Source organism: Pleurodeles waltl, chromosome 1_2, assembly GCF_031143425.1.
Source record: "Pleurodeles waltl isolate 20211129_DDA chromosome 1_2, aPleWal1.hap1.20221129, whole genome shotgun sequence".
Taxonomy (NCBI): domain Eukaryota; kingdom Metazoa; phylum Chordata; class Amphibia; order Caudata; family Salamandridae; genus Pleurodeles; species Pleurodeles waltl.
Genome location: NC_090437.1, coordinates 7680994 through 7700872, shown reverse-complemented (window position 1 = coordinate 7700872; position 19879 = coordinate 7680994). Strand labels below are relative to the sequence as shown.

Sequence of the window (19879 nt, the reverse complement as noted above, 5' to 3'; positions counted from 1 at the left end):
GTAATATTGAAAGGTTAACACCTAGACGCCAAAGCAATGGAAAAAAACAAAGGTGTGTTACCACCTCACAAGTACCTAGGAGAAACTAAGATTTGGAGGCAGATTTTAACAACGTTCAACTACTTTTGTTAGAGATGCGTTTGCACTTTAAGAATGCAAACTGTATCTGTCTGTAGGAGCCATAACACAATATCGATGTAAATGGCACATACTTTTTTATTTATTCCAAGCGTAGGGTACCAGAGTGCTTAATATCACACACAGAGGCACAACAAAATCATACCAGAGTGTGTACATCATTGTACAAGTGTCATAACATATGACAATGAGAGCTATATCATATAAGGTGCAGGAATCACATGTCATCCATACGTGTAGATATTATATGTTAAGGGTGAATGGACAGGAGAAACAAAAAGTCAATGATAAAAAAAAAAACTCTGTGATTGTGGCTGTCTGTACTAATAAGACTTTATATCTTCCCAAGGGAATATGTCTTTGCAATCTTAGGATAACAGCAGATTGAGAAAAAACAGTAAGGATCGAAACTAATGAGCTACAGTTTGTATGCAGCACCTTGATGCTAGTATATTGAGCACTGTCCTATGTTAGAATGCTTGCAACTTATGAACTGGAAGTAACAAAATGATATCAATATCAAAAGTACTAGCCCACTCACGTATCTAAATAAAAATAAAAAAATCTGTTATCTGCATCTTACACTGTGTGCTTTGCAGGAGACACATTACTCTATGCTACGGTAGGAAACTTTGTTACTGATTGAGGGGGTGAAACCCTACTCAAGCAGCAACCACAGTGTTAGTCGGAGTGAAACACAAGAAAACTCCTAATTAACTTGTGCCACCTCTGGTAGCTTGGCACAAAAGCAGTCAGGCTTAATTTCATGGCAATGTGTAAAGTATTTGTGCTGCACTTCAAACACAAATAAAGTGAAAACACCACACAAGAATAATCATAGAGTAAACTTTAATAACATATTATAGACCAAACTGACAAAAATTCAATCAGTAGAACTTTAAGTTAAAAATAGTGCCTAGAAGCACAAAGAGCCTACTGTTGTTATCTGGTCATGTCAGACCAGAACAAAGTCACAAGGTCAGGTTGACCACGATGGAGCGCTAGCCAGATGTGGGGACTAAGTTAGGTCTGCTAAACGCAGAATTGCATGATCCCACATCAAGGAAGCGTCACACAGCAGTGGTTTCCAAGGGCTGCAATGCGGAGTCCTAGGTCATCATCAAGGATGCTATCTGTTGTACCAAGCCCTCTTTACAGGATTATCCCCACATTTTTTGCCTTCTTCCTTTAATTTTTTCTGACCTGTTTGTGTTGGCTTTGGGACTCTGGGCACTTACCACTACTAACCAGTGCTAAAGTGCATATGCTCTCTGCCTCAAATGTATTGGTGATTGGTTTCTCCATGATTGGCATATTTTATTTGCTAGTAAGACCCTAGCCAAATGATACTAGGGGACCTACAGCCCTTATTGTGCCACCGAAATGGGTAGCCCTGTATATATGGCTCAGGCTTGCCATTTCAGTGTCTATGTGTGCAGTTTTGAACTACTATGTGGACCAGGTAAGTGCACCCACTTGCCAGGACCAAACCTTCCCTTTTATTACCTGTACATCACCCCTAACGTAGGCCCAAGGCAGCCCTGTGGGCAGGGTGCAGTGTATTTAAAAGGTAGGACATGTATTGGTGTGTTTTACATGTCCTAATAATGAAATACTGCAAATATTGTTTTTCACTATTGCAAGACCTATGTTTCCCATAGGGTAACGTAGAGATTGCCTTGAAATATCTTTTAAGTGCAATTTCCCATTGGGAGCAGATAGAGATTTGGAGTTTGAGGTCTCTGAACTTACAATTTAAAAATATATCTCCAGCTCCTGGGCCTTGGAAGTGAAAGCTGGTGATCTGAAGGAGAAAATCAACAAATCAATGCACTGTGGCAGAAGAATCGAAGCAGTGCCCGCCTCGTTGCTGAAGAATTGATGCACCGCCTACCCCGCGGCTGGAGAATCAACGCATTACTGGAAGGATCCAATGCAGTGCCTGCTTTGCCACTTGAAATCAATGCATCGCTGTAAAAATCCAATACAGCACCTGCACCCAAGATGCAAAATCATTGCCGTACCTGCAGTGCTGCTGCAGAATCAACGCAACACCTGCATTTCTACTGTAGACCAACACAGCAGGTCTGGATTTTCAAAGCATTGTCCCTGGGTGCCAATTTCTTCATCAAAACGGCACTGCATTAAGGAACGGAGGCTGCCTGTCCAGAAACAGATGCATCACCTCCCCGTCAGTAAGGATACATCATCTCTTTGTGACCTAAAGGAACCGATGCATCACCTCCCCTTGCAGTAAGGAACCAACCCATCACTTGCTATTCTGGCACCTCACCTCCCCTGAGCCTGTACTTGTCTATGATTTTTGTTGCAGCTAAGGTACTTTTCCCTAAAACAAATGCATCCATTTAATTCTATGGACTTTTAAAAGTTATACCTGGGCTTGTGTATAGTGGATTTTGGTAGATTTGGTCTTATTTTGTTAAGATAAATATTGGCTACTTCTCTAAACTGGTGTGGACTCCTTTTGAAGTTTTTTTTTCACTGAGTTACTGTGTGTGTTTGTACAAATACTTTACACATTGCCTCTGAGATAAGCTGGACTGCTCATGCCAAGCTACCAAGGGGATGAGCAGGGGTTAACTTAGCCGTGTGACTCCCTCACCTCGACTAGAGTGAAAGTCCACACTTGGACAGGGCACGAACCACAGGCAATTAGAGGCCCCATTTCTAACACTGTTGATGAGGGGCTTCCGATGCGAAGTTTGATGTCAAGTATGAGTTGGGTAGCAGCGCATCTAAGGAGACTGTGCGTTGTGATGCAAGGTCCAGTATTAGGGATGCAGCAAATTGTGCACCACAGCTGGGTTGCCCGAGTGACGTCAGGCCCACTTCTAATAGTCCAGGCCAGGGGTGGCACCACTTTGGGGGAAGGACTCACATCAGACAGAGTCCAGGTACTGGGTTCACCATGGTTGGAGTCTTTTCTGTCCCTGAGGCTCTGGAGGACAGCAAACCAGCCCTTAGAGTCACTCTAGTGGTCCTGGGTTCAGGATGCAAATCTAGTCCTTTTTAAATCAGGCTGCAGTATTAGCCCCTCCTGCAGAGAGGCACAGCAGTCTTTATGAGTCTTCCATAGGCCCAGAGATGCACTGAAGACATGGGTCTGAGTGTCCTCTATTTATATTTGGTGCCCACTTTGAAGTAGGAAAAGGTTCTGGAGGTTTCCACCCTCAGAGGCGTTTAGAAGTTCCTGCCTCCATGCCCTGGCCTCAACTTGTCAAGGGTCACAAAATAGTAGCGTCAAACTCTTGGTTAGTGTGCTCAGGCAGAGCCTTTGTGATGTGCAAGTGTGGTAAAAGACATCTCCTCCCCTTCATCAAGTCAGAGATGGCCCATACTGAAAACACACATTCACTTTTGTCTCATTATCTGGGAGCAATAAACAAAGACCTACTGGCAGCTACACATAGTCATGTTACCCAGGATACAAGCTGCAGGCACCAAATGGTTAGGATATGAAAATGTCAACTATCCAAAAGTGGTATTTCAGAATTGTGACTTAAAATCCAACTTTATCTTTAAACAGAGTTCAGAATTACAATGCTTTTGACACCAAATTTGAGATTACTACTTCTCTCAATTGCAAGTTAGCATTTATTAAATCCAATAAGGTAACCCAATATTATCCTATGGAAGAGGCAGGCTTTGCAGTAGTGAAAAATTAATTTGAAAGGTTTTCACTACTGGGTCAGGGAAAAGATAAAAATGCATGTTCACTTTTTTAAATACACTGCGCCCTGCACTATAGGCTGCACAGGGTCTACCCTTTGGGGTATCTTCTATGTATCAAAATGGAAGGTGTAGGCCTGGCAATAAAGTGTGTTTTTACAAATCAAAATGTCAGTTTATAACTCCACACACAGGTGGCAAAGGCAGGTCTGAGGCATGTTTCAAGGGCTCCTTTAGTGGGTGGCACAAAGGGTGCTGTAGCTCCACTAGTAGCATTTAATTTACAGGTCCTGGGTACATGCAGTACCACTTTACTAGGGACATACAAGTGATTTAAGTGTGCCAATTGGGTTAGGCCAATTTTATTATGTTTAAAGGATAGAGCACAAGCGTTTCACACTGGTTAGCAGTGTGCTGAATCCTCAAGCCAGCAAAACCAAAGTCAGCAAAAACAGAAGGATGGAAGGTAAAAAGTTGGGGGGAAACCAAACCAAGGATATCAGGTCCAGCAGCTACTTTGTGGGTCAGACTGTAACTGGACATAACAAGGAACTCTCCCAGAACTGTGTTAACCACTAGAGTTCTCTTACTGCTATTATATTTCCCTCAGAATTGATGGGCAGTCGTTGATCTCTGCAGCAGAAGTCTTAAACCTGTGAGATATTTTAAAATGTAGCCTCTTTGTGACAAATTAAGTAATCTAGATTTACTTTCACATATATCCCTGTTGCCAATTTCTTTGCCGCTGATTTGTTTTTCAAATAAATGCATAGGTTGACTGTCAGACTCTGCTTTTCGACCTACACCCCTCATGAATCCACTCTCTTTCCTCTACTACACCTTGGCCCCCAATTTATGGGATCCCGGAGTATTTTTTTTCCAATTCCAGCACAACCCACACGCCTACGAGATTCTGAGCATTCGCTCACCAGGAGTGCCTAAGTCCCTACTCTAAAAAATACAAAAAGTGATGGATGGAATGCTTGAACTAATCTCAGTCACTGGTAATTACTGGGGGCCACATCCCAGTCCATCGTTATTTTGCACTCCATGCCACCTCAGTTTTCCCCAGCCATAGACAAATCGGTCTTGACCCTCATCCAGTGGTAACAGTCCAGCCCAAACTGCTAGGCCAGGTTCTCCCTGAACAGGAACACAAGCAATCGAGGACTGGTTTTGTACTAGTTAGGGCTCAATAGGGAGGCATGCCTTGGTTCAAGGGACCCACATCTAGGCATACCCTTCCCACTTATGATGACACACTAAATTATACAAAAGTGAATACTTGTGTTCTGGTTCAGGGAGGACTTGGCCTGGCAGTCTGGTCTGGACTTTTTTCATTGGAGCAGGATCAAGACTTATCTGCATATAGCTGTGTCCAAACTGAAATGACATGGTGTGCAAAATAACGATAGGTTGGGATGTGGCCTGGGTAATTACCAGTCACTGAGATTAGTTTAAGCTTCCATCCATCATGTTTTGTATGCTTTAGTAAATTCCCACTCCTTCATCTATGAAGACAATCCACTACGATGGCAAATTACCTGAGTTCATATAATAATGCAGCTTGCAAACCTTAATTCACTGGGCTTTGTGTTTAACAAATGCACATTTTACAAACCCAATTCGGACTAAGCTTTGCAAAAACTCCATGAATTAGGCACAATATTTCTTGCCTCTCTGACCATACAGAGCAATGCTTCTCTCCACCTACTGTAAACAGTGGAAAGTATCTTAGAATGAAATCGGCGCCATTTCAGTGACATGGTAACATCTTCATGCATCAGAAAAGGCAGTTTTCAGGCCTTGTGCATTTGGCTTTATCAACAGTTGACTGCTTTATCTCGCCTTGAGGATGCTTCTCCACCTGTCTAATAATATTGCTTTGTGCATGTAAAAAGAACCCGCTTTAGCTGCCTTTTTAGTTTACTACCTTTTTGGCCATAGAATACAAGTTTCCTACCAACGCCACCCGATGCACTAACTTCGATTCGTTTTATTCATTTAGAATTTGAAAACACACATCATCTTTGCCTCCAACTGCTATTGCGAAGCAGGATGTTTTTACAACTGTTCTCTCAAATTTCTGAAAATTCTGCTAAATTGTTATTGGGGGACTTAGAGGTGTGACAGGCAAAATACTTAATTGTCCATGATTCGGGTGCATGGCCAGACCCGCCATGTGCTAGTTGTGCATTAGTCGAGTGAGCAGCATCTGCAAAACAATCACTGTTTAATAAGAGTGGCATGAGGAAACATTTCTTTAAATTCAGTTTCTATGGGGTGCATTTTAGCCAGTTGTTTACTCTATAACTTACCCAGAGCCGTCGTGCAGTTCCCAGACTCGCATAAAGGGATAACTGTAGTACAGCATGATACGTGTATTAAACACAGACCTAGGAAAATACATGAATACAAATCTTAATTATGATTTTTTTAAACAAAAACGTCTTTTACTTATCATTCCCAACAAGGCAAGGTCAGAGAATAACAATAAGCAATAAGTTCTATCCATATTTCAACAAGAGCTGATGACATACATTCAATTTAATCACGGACTTGATGGGTCCTGGCAAAAATGTTTGTTCTCTAGCAAAGCAATATTTGGGCAAGAAGAGACATGATGTGAAATTAAAGTAGACATTCTGTTTAATAAAAAGGCTAGATTAATTACTCCTTATGTAAGATATCTGCGCAGGAGTCGCTCATTGCAACCCACAACAGCCACAAAGTATGCACTAGAAATGATACAGGGGAGGGCGGGGCCAGCCACAAAGCGAGTTGGATGCTCCTTGAATTTCTAAATCTGCTGGATGACTCTTCAGGGACTTTATCACTTCCTGCGAGATAGCCTGTGATGAAAACTGCAGTGCATAGTCAGATAGTGAGGTAAGTTGAAACGGAGCCACAGATGACGTTGAAGAAATGCTTTATTCATACAGAAGGCTCGCCCACGACTTGCAGCCACCAGCAAGCTCGGATTTCTAAAGAAACTGACCAGAGTCCGCTGGAATCCTCGCCTGTCGTTCTATCTACCAGCACGGGACAACGCTAAAGGTAAACACAACACGAGGAAGAGCGTGCACAATATAAGGATGTCAATACAACACATAGCGACAGTGACGAAGGCATCCACTTCACCCTGGTAAAAAAAAAGCAGTAGCCACACTGATAGATAAAGGCAGTATCTGCTTACCGCTGCTGCATTAGATACAGATTAACAGCAAGCTCGGGTCTCAGTACTGCGGTTCCAGGTGTGGGGAACCAGTGAAAAGAAGAACCACCTAACAACAGGAAGGCAGCTCCTCAACTGACGACTGGACAGTGTACAAAACTATTTGCTATGAACCTAAACGTCCATGCCTGGTTGCCTGGTTTTGTGATGCTGCACAGACTGGTCTATGAAGCAGCAAATGACTGCCTTCTCCCCCAGCTGCTCACTGAAAATTGTCGGACTGGATCCTACACTGGTGTATTAAGGAAGGACCACATTAGGCCTAGAGATGGGTGCTCCCAAAAAGAGGGTCCTGCAGCTACTGGTCAATGGAGTTGCTCTGTGATTATACATGGGGCCTTGAGAGATCATATGAATGACCACCACTTTAGGGCCCTTCTCCAAATGAAGTACACATCGGCCTTCCGACATGCCTTATCCCTTCAGCTGTATAAATGTATGTATAATCATTTTCTATAGCACAACCCTAGTCAAATGGCAGTGGAGACCTCTACAGGGTCAAAGACGAGCAGAACGCGAATATGTAAGTGACGAGGAAGCTGGATTGTGGACTGTTAAATCACTGTGATATGGTGTTCTTTAAATAGGAGAATTTTCACCGTTTTCCTAAACTAAAACTGTATTGTGGTGGTCCTGATGGTTTTGGGGATGTTGTTTCAGTTCATGGATGAAGGGAAAGAAAAGGCCTGATAACTTGTATTCCTTTTTTACACTTCTTAGTCTGCAATCTGATGGGTCCTGTATGCAGGTGTGCGGAAAACCACCAGAGATGGTGATTTGTCCGCAAGATTAGAAGGGGTGCAGGTGGTGATGGATTCATAAATGATACAGCTGAATTTGCAGATGGTACATGCTGGCAAAGGGAGCCAATAGAAATCCATCAGGATGAGGTGATGTGTTTATATTTCTTCAGGCCTGGATGAGACCTGCTGAGACATGAGAGTGGAAGGATCGGGCCTGTCTTGAAAGCTTTGAATACCTTGAGTGAGGGAGGCATTGACAGTGATAAGTAGGAGTAAGAGAGCATCCCAAGAGAGAGCTTAGTTGAAGGCCAGTAGTAGGACATCATCATCTTAAGAAATGATTTTAAGAGTGTAGCATATGTCAGTAAGATCTCAGAGAGATAATGCTTTTAAGGCTGACTTTACAGGATTCTAGGGGAACGGCTGGGTGTGAGAACTGAAGCTGGCTTGGAATCGCCAATGTGCTGTCAGATCTTCTGCATTTTTTCACTGAAGAAGAGGTTGAGGTTGATGGCATTGCACTTTTCTGTGCAGTGAGGAATAGTTAAGCCAGTACCCGATTTGATACAGTGGTTGATTATCTTGAAAAGCATTTTGTTTCTTTTGGTGGATTCCTTGATGGTATTGGTGTAGTACTTTCCTTCGGCTGATGTGATGGTTTATCTTCATGTTATGCAGAGGTACATCAGCATCAAGAGGCCCTCAAAAGTTATGTTTTTCTTCCATATCTGTGAATGGATTGTTTATTGTCAGCAAGGACTTTAGAGTACCAGGGTGTCAAAGGCTTTGGATTGCACTTTTATGGTGTAATTGAGGCATAGAGGTTCAAATATCTTTCCAAACCATTGCAGATTTTTTTAGAAGAGTGTTGCCATTGAACATGGAATTTATTGTTTGAGAGATGAGTTTAAGCATTAGGTTGTTTATGGAGAAGTCTTTGGAGAATCTTGGGTTTGATCTTGATTTATTTGGTAGGACCCTAATCAGGGAGCTAGGGGTTGTACAGTGGTCAGTCCAGTCCAGGGATTTGGATGGCTTACATGGGATTGTTGGTGATGTTGAGAAAACAAGGGCAGGGATGTGCCATTTGGAGTGCACTGTTTGAGTGGCATGCTGTACAAAGTTAAGTGTATATATGAGCTTGAAGAGTTTATTTTATTCCGCTTGCATTGTCTGGGAGGTTGAAGTCACCCAGGACGGTGGTGTTGGCATGTTGGCTGGACAAGGTGGTGAGGAGATCTGAGAATTCATCAATTTAGTCCTTGTTTTGCCTGGTAGACCTGTAGGTGAGAAGGAAGGGGGCAGTCTGAGTTACACCAACTGTAAATTGGCATTTCAGCAGCTCCAATCAGTTGAATGTTACTAGCTTGTTGAGGGTGCATGGCCAGAAGAACTTATAGATATCAGTGAGGCTTCCTACCTTTTTATGTGCCGAGTGCAATGATAGATACTATTACATGAGGGAAGAAGGATATCTACAATGGGCGAAGATGTGGGCGTGAACCTTTTTCTGTGATGAAGAGGGTGTCAGCCCTGTGATAGGTGATGAGTTCCGCAATATTTGCTGCGTGGAGCACTGCAGAGATAGGGTTAATGAGCATGAGTTGTAATGTGTGCTCTGTACTGTAATGGTGTGTGGTAGGTAGCAGAATGTGTACAAGGTTGGCTCTGTGTGTTGCGTAAATGCTATGTGAGTGATTGGATTGTCTACATCAGAGTATGATTGTATGGACTGAGGACTGACAGTATGGGGTACTGGGTGATGCAAATGATTTTAACTTAGCTTTTAAGTTTCAGTGGAACAGGGGTTCTGACCCAAGACCCTATCTGGACCTAATAGACCCAAACAGGAAATGCTCTTGTCTCTGTCCAACCTTTGTTGGTGATGCCCAGGAGATGGGATACCCTGAAGAGTTAATTGAAGTAGGGAGAAGGCCAGAAGTGATGGCTTTTCCTGTGCAGATGGATGAAGGGAAATCCAGTGGTAGCTCTTCCTGAGCAATGAATAAAGGGAAATTCAGTGGCATAACTTCCTGAGCAGATGGATGATGGGAAATAAAATCATCTTGGTTAGCTCCTTCTTTTAAAGATGGTTTTGGCAGGAAACTGGTGATGTCATTTCCTGTGCAGATGGATAAGCAATGCAGTATAACTTCCTGTGCAGATGGATGATGTGAAATGAAGTTCTCTTGCTTGGCTACCTTTTTTAATGAGTGGTTTTCGCAGGAAACTAGTGATTTTACTTCCTCCACAGATGGATAATGGAAGAAGTGCTCCTGACCTTTAAGTAGTGGGGTTCAATTTCTGCGAACACTGCATTGAAACTTTGAGGCCAATATTTCCTCTCAACACTGGACACACAGGCAATAAACCCTTGCTATTCTCAATCTACTAAAAAGAACAGCAAGGTGTCACCGGGATTAAATATTTAAAAAAATGTCTAGGTAGTCCTGGTTTGACCCTACTGATAGAACTGGGCGATCGAGCCCACACGTTGCTCCACACAAGTGTATGGATTTCACTGATAGAAGGCTGGAGGACCTTTAGCGACAGGTGAACTCTCAAACAGATTGGTGCTCTGAAATATAGCATTTTAAGTACAAGGTCGTAGACATGGAAGATCATTGACACAGACATATACGCCAGTTAGGACTCCCACAAGAGATATAAAAGACATGATTGTGTACTTGCAGAGGTTTGTGCCTTAGTTACTAGATCAACATTTTCCCGAGCCCCTGGAATTTCAGTGAGTCACAGAGTTAGGTCACAGAACTCCTGGAACATGGCAACCTGAGTCCTATTATAGCCTGCCTATTATGCCATCAACACACCTTTCCAATCGTACAGATGGCCAAGAGACATGAGAGCCCTTTTCTCAAAGGCACGCTACTCACATTGTCACACACTACTCCCCTGACCCTGCATTTAAGAGGAAGAAATTCATAAGACTGTGGCCCAGAGTGTATCAGGAGAACATCAAGTTTTGTCTGTTCGACTGCATAATTTTGATTGTTACTGTCAATGACAAGAACTCTGAGTTTTCAGAATCTGACAAACAAATGATTATGTGGAAACCATCATTCCGACATCAATTAAAGTGTCTCTATATCAGCAAGAAGGGAGTGGCATGGAACTCGTACACAATGTGGAAATCAAACCATACACACAAACCCACCACCTACTAACCACCGACCATGCTACATAGGTCAAGCTTGAGAGAGTGTCAACAAGGTGGTGGAATCCCTCATACAAGAGAAATAAATGCTATGCTCCAGTGAACAACCATACTGTGAACAAGATGGATCATGCAGAGTTACCAGCATGAACTTTGACTTTTCTGCACTCTCTGATATTCTTTATGTTGTACTGATAGGATGTTGGGATACTTGAGCTGTTAAGGACCCTTTATATGTTGTCACTTGCACTGTCAGTTTTGCACATATGTCTCTGTGACATTACTCATTGGTGTCACTGACTCCAATTACTGGCAAGCCTCCCAATCTTATTCGACCGTCCTTTCGGTGGCAGGTTTACCCCCTTCTGCTAAAGGCTGCCACTAGAGATCACTCATACATACTGAACCTCTCCTAATAGAGTCCTCCACACATTTAGATGAGATATCAGTAGAGTACAATCCAATATCCACCATCGCTCAGAACAAATCACATGTATAACACCTCTTGTGACCTTCCTACTACCCGTGGGCAATCCCTGGAGCACCCTCCCAAAACCCAGTAATATTGCCTTTCTTGACCCTGCGGTTTGCCTCAGTGACGGGAGAAGGGGTCTGGCTCGCAGTTAATATTTCTAAAAGTTGATTACCCATGCTTCCTGCCTCTAAGAATTATATTCTCTTAGAGAGACGCTCCTGAGCACCCAACACCCCAGTATCAGGGTAACTTTGACTAATATTTTATCCCTGGGTGTAGAGTCATTACAACTACACTGCATTAGTACAGCAGAACGTCTGCATCCGACAGTGCCCCTGCTAGTACAAACAGAATTTATCCTGGTAGACTCAACCCACAGACTGGTTACCCTCTTCAGTGTTGGAACCAGATTCAGTAGCCTAAAACTCTCTCTCTTACTGATACCTACAAGACACATCTGTTACCCAGAGAAGCCAATGAGCTGAAATAGGACTGGGTGAGCAAGGTGGTCAGTGGCTGTTGAAATTAAATTGCTCCAGAATGTGGGGTGGCTATCATGATTTTCAAGACTCTGCTACAGACATTCATCAAAAGATTGTCTGACCCAGAGGGTTGGCATGTTTTTGTTAAACTGAAAATGGCCTACTTACACTTATGTTGAGAATCAATACCTGCTTCTAAATCCTACAACGCTAAATTATTCACCCATATATTTAGGCTGCTCAGAGAATTTGTCAAAATATGAATTAGAGGGAGGAACAACAGCATTAGTATGGGATGCTCTAGCCAACCACAACCTAATGGTTGTGTGGCATATCTCGCACCCATCTCATGAGGAATATACCTTTCCTTTGCCAGGTCGCTGCATTTCATATTGTATAGGGTATTTACATATACAAGACCTACTTCTCAGAAAGCATCCCACATTGATAAACTACACCAAGCCTGTCAGACCACTCCTCTACTCAACTCAGAATTCATGAAGACAATGCCACACCACCTCCACAATACCAGAGGATGCAGTGGACCAAACACAGACTCTCTGGCGGAAATAGTGTACTTTCTATCACCAATTCATGCATACAGAGTGGCGAATGAATGACTTTTCACCCTGGCACAGATGTTTTGGGTTTCAGGTAAAGAGCCATTGCAAGTCCTGTGCCAATTTCCGCAAATAGCCCCAGCTTCAACCACCCTTATGGGGCAGGGCACAATTGAGTAACATAGTCACAATATAAATAGGTATTTAGGATGCTGCCTATTATAGTCCTCATATAGATCCTCTCTAGGATTGGTTCTGATATATAGGCATTTGTCTGGGAATTTTCTAACCTGGGGCTTAAAACTGTCAAACTACATGCAGGTACAGAAACAGGTAGCATGTTCCTTGATTATATGGTCGTATATAAACACATATAGCCAAACTAAGCAAGGTGGAGGCTTCCTGCGATCTATTACAGATTCTCCTGAAGCTACTATGATGTTCTGTATAATATACTTGGAGAACCTTTACTTTTAGCATTTATTTAATCACCAATCCTAAGGTTCTCTTCTCATGCTACACAGACCCTAACCGACATAGGTGGCATGCTTCACCATCAGGTCATACTTCACTGGGGGTTGGGTGTGCAATAACCAACAGGCTTCACAGAATAAGCCCTTTTAGGAGATAATTTTGTGATTAAATGACCCCAAAATGTGGTGTCTTAAGATCTTTTTAGACAGGTCAAAGTTAGTTGTTTAAAATTACCTGAGGGTAGCATGAGATCCCTTTTGTTTCCAATTTTTACTATCCACAGTAATGTTAAAAAATGGAATGGGGACTTATGGGAAATAATAATCCCAAAATTGCTTGATAGTAAAATAGTCAACATGTATCTGCCAAAATGCCCATCTAGGTTTTAGGCATTCATAAGGACCTAGTCGAGACAGGCCCAAATAGCCCTCTGGAGAAATACAAAATTTTTCAACTGCAGGGCCAAAGACATTCACATGTACACATATATAAGACATAAACAAGCATTCTTGCATTAAAGCGGACACTCTGGAGACTCTTCAGACCAGCGTAAAAATATTACGATACAATATCCTTGGTAAGGTTGTGGTCAAGGATACTCACTCATACTCACATTCAAAAATATATGGATATCACCACCACATATGAAAGCAGCAAATCATTCATCATCACTAATTTGTAAGTTACCAAGAGGGACACCTAACATACATGAGCACACTTATGGTTTAAAAGTGCAAAAGCACACACACAAGTGTGAAGGATCAGCTTGCCTGAACACTGAAGAGGAAGGGCCCCATGGGGAGCAAGTCCATGTTGTTCTCACAGTCAAAATCTGTAGTAGAAAATGATGGGCCACAAATAGTGTAATCGTAGTTAAAATGCTAGCTGAAATGGTCAAACTCTTTGACAGTCATTTCCTACATTAGGAGGTTGCACCTGCAATTAACCTATGTTTTTTGGCTCCTGTCCCCTGATGGCACCCAGGTGGTGGAAGAGCTCTCTTGGTACTGGAGAGCGTTTAGGGAGCAGTGCATGTCTGGAATGTGTGTTTGCGATGTCTCCACACAGTGTACTTGTGCCTCAGCAACTCACAAACCTGCCAAAGAAAAGCTAGTTCAGGCAGCGCCAGGTGATGTTGTAACCAAAGTGACTGTTTCTTCTTGCCTGTTCAAAAAAGACAGTGAGCAAGGTGCATAGACATGTCAACCTCAGGTGTTATGCTGTGTCTATCAAAAGATTAGGACATTTTTAAGTTGAGCCCATATGCAGGTATATTTTAGAAGTACGTGTATTGATAAAATACAATTAATTTGTGTGCCTCAACACACATGGGATTCTTTTTATACTGAATGTGTATGTCAATGATGCATATTGACTAAGCAAAGGAACATTATGAATATTTTAGTATACTCCTCACAGTTTTCATATCAGGAGCAGAAGAAGTAATTTCTTCACTAACAGTGACCATCGTATATTATCACTTAGACTCTTCTTGTTCCTTAACCTGAGGACCCATTTTTGTTCCCTTTTAAAGATAACGTTTTTAATGTTCTAATTTTGATGTACTATTGACAGTTCATTTTTTGAAAAAGAGTCACAATTAAAACGAATTGTCTTGGGTAATATTAGAAAAAGCACAACAAAATCAAATGACTTCATTAAAAAATACATGCCAAGTTCAATAATAGTTTAAAATAAAACCTGGCAACCCCCTGAAATTGACCATTTATGGCTAGTAATAAAAACTTTAACTCCTCTCATGAAAGCCAAATCTCCTTCAACAAAAGCACTACTATAAACTCGTCCATGACATGAAAGATAACAGAAGTTACATGGATATCATCACCACTGGTGACATTACGTATCAACTTTACATTGACATTATAGTGGGTATAGTGGGTGGTTTTCATGTTGGGGATGTGAGCTTTGCTTGAATAACTCACCATAACCTGTCAATATTGAGGTTTCTAGATTTTATTTCCTATCCATAACTGCTCTTGAACTGTTTTAATGGACTTTCAGGGGCTTTTAAAACATGGTATGGGATACACTATTATGAACAGAGACACATAACTTCCTTTGACAAAGCCTTTTCAGTGAATTTGTGCATTTTTTACTATATATGATATGTCCTTATGAAAGACTTTGGCAATGCAAAGCAGAGCTGGTAAAAAGGTAATACCCCTTTATCCGATTCCTAACCTGCTGGACAATCAATTGTTCTGTGTATAGTCTTTGCCCACGCTTAGCAGGGGTTGGTGGAACGGCCTGGCATATGGCCAAACCCTGCACTACACTCCCTGCCTGACCCAGCCTAACACCAGTCCCTGAACTAATCTCAGTTTCTACAGTGCTCACTGTGCATGGCCTTTGTCACTACATAGTTCCATGTCGAAATTTATTTTGCAAATGTTGGATTTGTGAACCCATAAAAAAGCAGGGTCTTTATTTTGACATTTGGAGGCACTTTATAACCCTTGGCCCTCACCTACCATATCCTGCTGGAGGTCATGCAATGCTCTCCATGCTGTCCTATAACTTCTATGTCACTTTTTTTCAGGACACATGATTCAATGTCTGCCAGCCTAGAGGCTCAGGGGAAATGTTTAGTTGCAGCCAGCCACTACGACTGCTTGGATCAGCAAATCCTCTAATAATTTAGAATTTCTGAATCGGGCAAAGAAAAAAAGCTCATTTTTCCAATGGGATTGGTTTATTTTTCAAAGTTATTATCCTCAGAGGAATTGAGGAGCTAGATCCTTGAAGGATCCATGATCTATCAGTCCAGATTTCTCGAAACTTTGCCCTCAAAGCCCACAGGTACCTTTTTGTAACACTAATTTCTCAAAAACGATTAGCTGAGTTATGTTCCAGTTCCACGCCATGTTTGGTGTAATTCCATTCAGTGGATTTTGGAGTGAGCAAAGCTTCCTATGGGAGTTAAAATGACAAACACAAATTCTTTTTTTTTTCCCCACCTCCACACATTTATAATTTCTTTCCCTTGACAGATCCGCACAGGACTTGGCATGCTACACCTTAACCACTAATGTTATCTGGCTGGAAAGCTTTGTGTAGATTTGTCAAATACCGATAAATTTAGAAGCGAATCAAAAACATCCTTTTCAATGGTAAGTTAGACCTAACCAAAACCACACACTGGCTATTGGCAGCGTGTAATACATTAGTTTTGTGTGCTCTCTGAGTCAGTGAATGGTGAGAATGTTTCCTACGGTTCCACATTTTTTGTAGCTATCTTCTGAATTGATTCCCATCTCAAGCCACAGTAGTTCTTTCAAGTGATCTATTAACCAATCCTCCCATTCATAGCAAGGATTCTTCTGGATTAAGTGGGTTGTAGGGAAAGCAAGGGTATCCTTAGAGGGGAGGGTTGCTGCAAAGTGTTCCAATTTTACTACTGTAGATAAATAATTCCTCTTTTTATTTTGGCAGAGTACAACACAGTTCTAGCATTTGGTCTATTTTATTGAAAATGTGTTCATGGGAAGAACACCATCTAGTAATCCTTGGATATTGGATAGCTATGTCACCAACCATATGGTGTGCTATGGCTTACATTGAAATAAAAACAACAAGCATTTGCAATGCAATGGGTCTCACATTTGCTCGAGTTAGAGCTGATAATGTTGCGAATTCCTAACTGGATAGTTTTTTGCCACATAAATTGAAAATGAAAAGTAAAACAGTTGACATACTTGAGCTGATTCAAAGTGCCACAGCCGCCATGATCATGAGCGCAAAGGAGAGACACAAAAGGAAAAAAGAAGTCAAACGTATTGACAAACATGCAATTATACATGTATCAGGGTCAGTGTCAAAGTCGGTAACAAAACCGCCCCAGGGAGGGACAAATGTAAAGCATTTACCAATAATAACAAAAAATGTTTGAAAGACAAGTCCATAAACAAGTGATAGTGATGGGCGTGCGGTGGGTGTGGTTAAAAGCCCACAGATAAATCACAGCAGGTCAGAATGCTTGCACGCTCTACCTAAAACTGGAGGGGAGACATGCAAAATAGGAGAAATGTTCCTCATGTTGAATAAAAAAAGGGCCCATCCGTGTCTTTCATGTTTTAATTGTGAACAGTCTGCGCACTGTGAGCAAACATCCAAACTGTGGGGTGAGTGCTGAACAAACTATGTGACCCATACGCCTATCCTCAGTGTCATAAGAAAACAGCTGTTGTCTCATGAGCATAAACATGAAAAAGATTAAACCACTAAATCTGCATGCTGTCATTGTATAAACGGGACTATACATCCAAGGAGCAGTGTTCACAATATGCTTTGCACATCTGTGTGAAACTACATGTCCCAGCATGCAATACCACAAACAGCGGATATAGGTATACTCACTAATGATAATGATTCACAAGTGTTGATGCCACAAACTCTAACCTTTAACCACACCTTTGTATATATTGTATATAACACTTTGGCACTTTATTTATCACATTATTCACTTTCACTGCACAGCCACTGTAGGAGCACCTAAATATATTGAATCCTGGTTTTAATTTGGAATCAATATGGAATTGCTAATTAAATAAAAAGTACAAATTGTTTAATAACCTTATTTAGACAAAAGGGTTTCTAAAATGACTTAAAGTATTGCTGTGGAAATTAAGTGCTACACTTCTCCCTGGGGGGGCAATTATTTCTGCTTTGTAAAAGCAATGTAGACACTGGTCACAAGGACATACAGTCCACCCTAATCCCTTTCATGTGTTGGTAAAAAATCAATTGGTACATTACTGTGCATTATTGTCCTGGGGTCGCAAACAAGTGGTGTAGCCAAGATATGATTCCAACAATAAGGAACCATACTTCTCTGCTCTCTCAATTATAAGGAAAATTTTAAAGATTCTTGAAAAATAAAGAAAGCCAGCATCAGAGCCAACTCCCTCCTGTAAATGTATGCTAAATTACCTTATTGAAACAGCAAATCCTTATTCAACACACCCCTGAGTCGTGGTGTGACGTGAAACGCCACCGGTGTGACTGAGTCATCATTATAGAAGCGGACAGGAATGGAACAGGAAGACACCAAGGTTGTGTATCAAGGAAATACTTACATTGAACATTGAGAGAGAAAACAGACTACGTGATCCAAGTCGATACAATATGAAAGATACAATGGTGTTGTAGCTTGAAACATGCTGTTAACGAACAAGGTAAGAGATAAAAATCTCTCCACTGTTTCATGATAACTGCATTATAACATTAAGTCATATTATGCACAACATTTTTCTTGCAAAATACACATTGTTACATACTGTCTCTGAAAAGACAGAGATTGACGCTCAGACATCGACCATTAGCATGAAGATTATCTATGCTGAAACCTCGAAGGTTGCATGCCATAAGGGTAAGGCCACTCAAACACTAAGAGCAGAGTATCATAAAAAGATGTGTGATGCTAATACACAAAGAATTATATTGTGAATGCGACCGTGCATATTCCAGTGTAGCCTGATTAAACTAGTATCATGTGAATAAAACTGCTCTGAGTGAAAGAAATAAAACCGATGTATATTCTAAAAATGAGTGAAAACAATTTGCTGAACACCACTTCAACTACCTAGGTGCATGCCTATAGATATGAGCAAATGAATAAGCTGTGAAGCAAGCTGACTCAAAGCGCCACCGCCGCTATGAGCGTGAGCGAGAGAGTTCTTGGCTTCCTGCATGAATGTCTAGAAAAGATAGTGTCTGGGATGAAAGGCAAACCAAAAGCAATCAGGACATCACACGCTGTATCAGGAAGACCCATGATGTCGTGTGATGGCCAACAAAAATGTTCATTTAGTTAAATCACCTGGGGAGGGAACTCAGCACACAAAGGAGGAACATTTCTCAAAATGCACCAGTACAAATGAAGCATTTAAGACAAGCACAACAAAGAATGAAGAGCAATAGTGGGTATGGTTAAAATTCCACAGATAGATTACAACAGGCCAGAGTGCTTGCGCGCTCGACCCTAAAAAGTGACAGGTGGAATGTCTGCAAAGGTATCAGCCACTGACAATAGCTTGGGACACATCCAAACCCATCTCTGTTGCCCATTGCGCTACTCCAGGGTAGGGGTCATAAACCCGTTTTACAAATCTCCTAAGAATAACTGCGGTTTATAAGCCTGGCTGTTGAAAAAACAAAAAGAAAGTAGTCAGGCTACTGTTTGCCAATCCACTTTCACATAGACGGCACATGAAAGAGGATTTAATTAGACGATGATAACTTCGAAGGCAAGTACATTTATGTGGTATCCTTACCTCTTAGCATTCTAATATCTGGCAGTAGGCAGACCTTGTTGGAGTGTGTCTTTTAAAAGCAATATTCACATGAAAAGCTTGCAAAATATTGTGTGATGAAGCTGCATAGAAAATGTGTTAACGTAGAAAATAATGCACGCGTTGAAATGTGCCCACGGGGAGTGGCTACCAATGTATATGAAGACTAATGAAAGTTATCAATGCTGAATTAATTATGTACTAATGTTTTGAATTTGTACCAGCATATCATAATTAGAGTCATGTATTAGGAGTTTGCTCAATTAATCATTAGGCCTTAGCTTAGCGAGGGTCTGGGCCTAGCTGCCTGGTCTCATATTAAACTGCATTTTTCTAACGTGCAATGTGCTGTTTTCCTGAAGGACACGAAGCTGTACTTTTCCAGAGGTTATGTGTGTAGCCGTAATAATTTCTTTCTCATGCGACCCGACTTGCTCAAGGAGACATTCTTGCTGAATGCAACAGTGTAATTCGTAACAGATGCAAGGCTGCCTGGAGTAGCAGAAAACAATGGAGCCACTGACTGGAGCGTAAAGTGTAACTTTTCTTACCTGACATTCCAAGCGATGAAGGCGTCAATAACATGGGCTAATCAG

General features: G+C 41.6%; 1 protein-coding gene across 1 annotated transcript in view; it reads right to left on the bottom strand.

The window, feature by feature from the left end:
• The window catches only part of LOC138296372 (proepiregulin-like), a 203679-nt gene that overhangs the window by 63900 nt on the left and 119900 nt on the right, over positions 1-19879 (bottom strand). The window contains exon 2 of the mRNA XM_069235448.1: positions 6147-6224. Coding sequence (XP_069091549.1) covers positions 6147-6224 — 78 coding nt within the window. The remainder of the gene's footprint in view (positions 1-6146; positions 6225-19879) is intronic.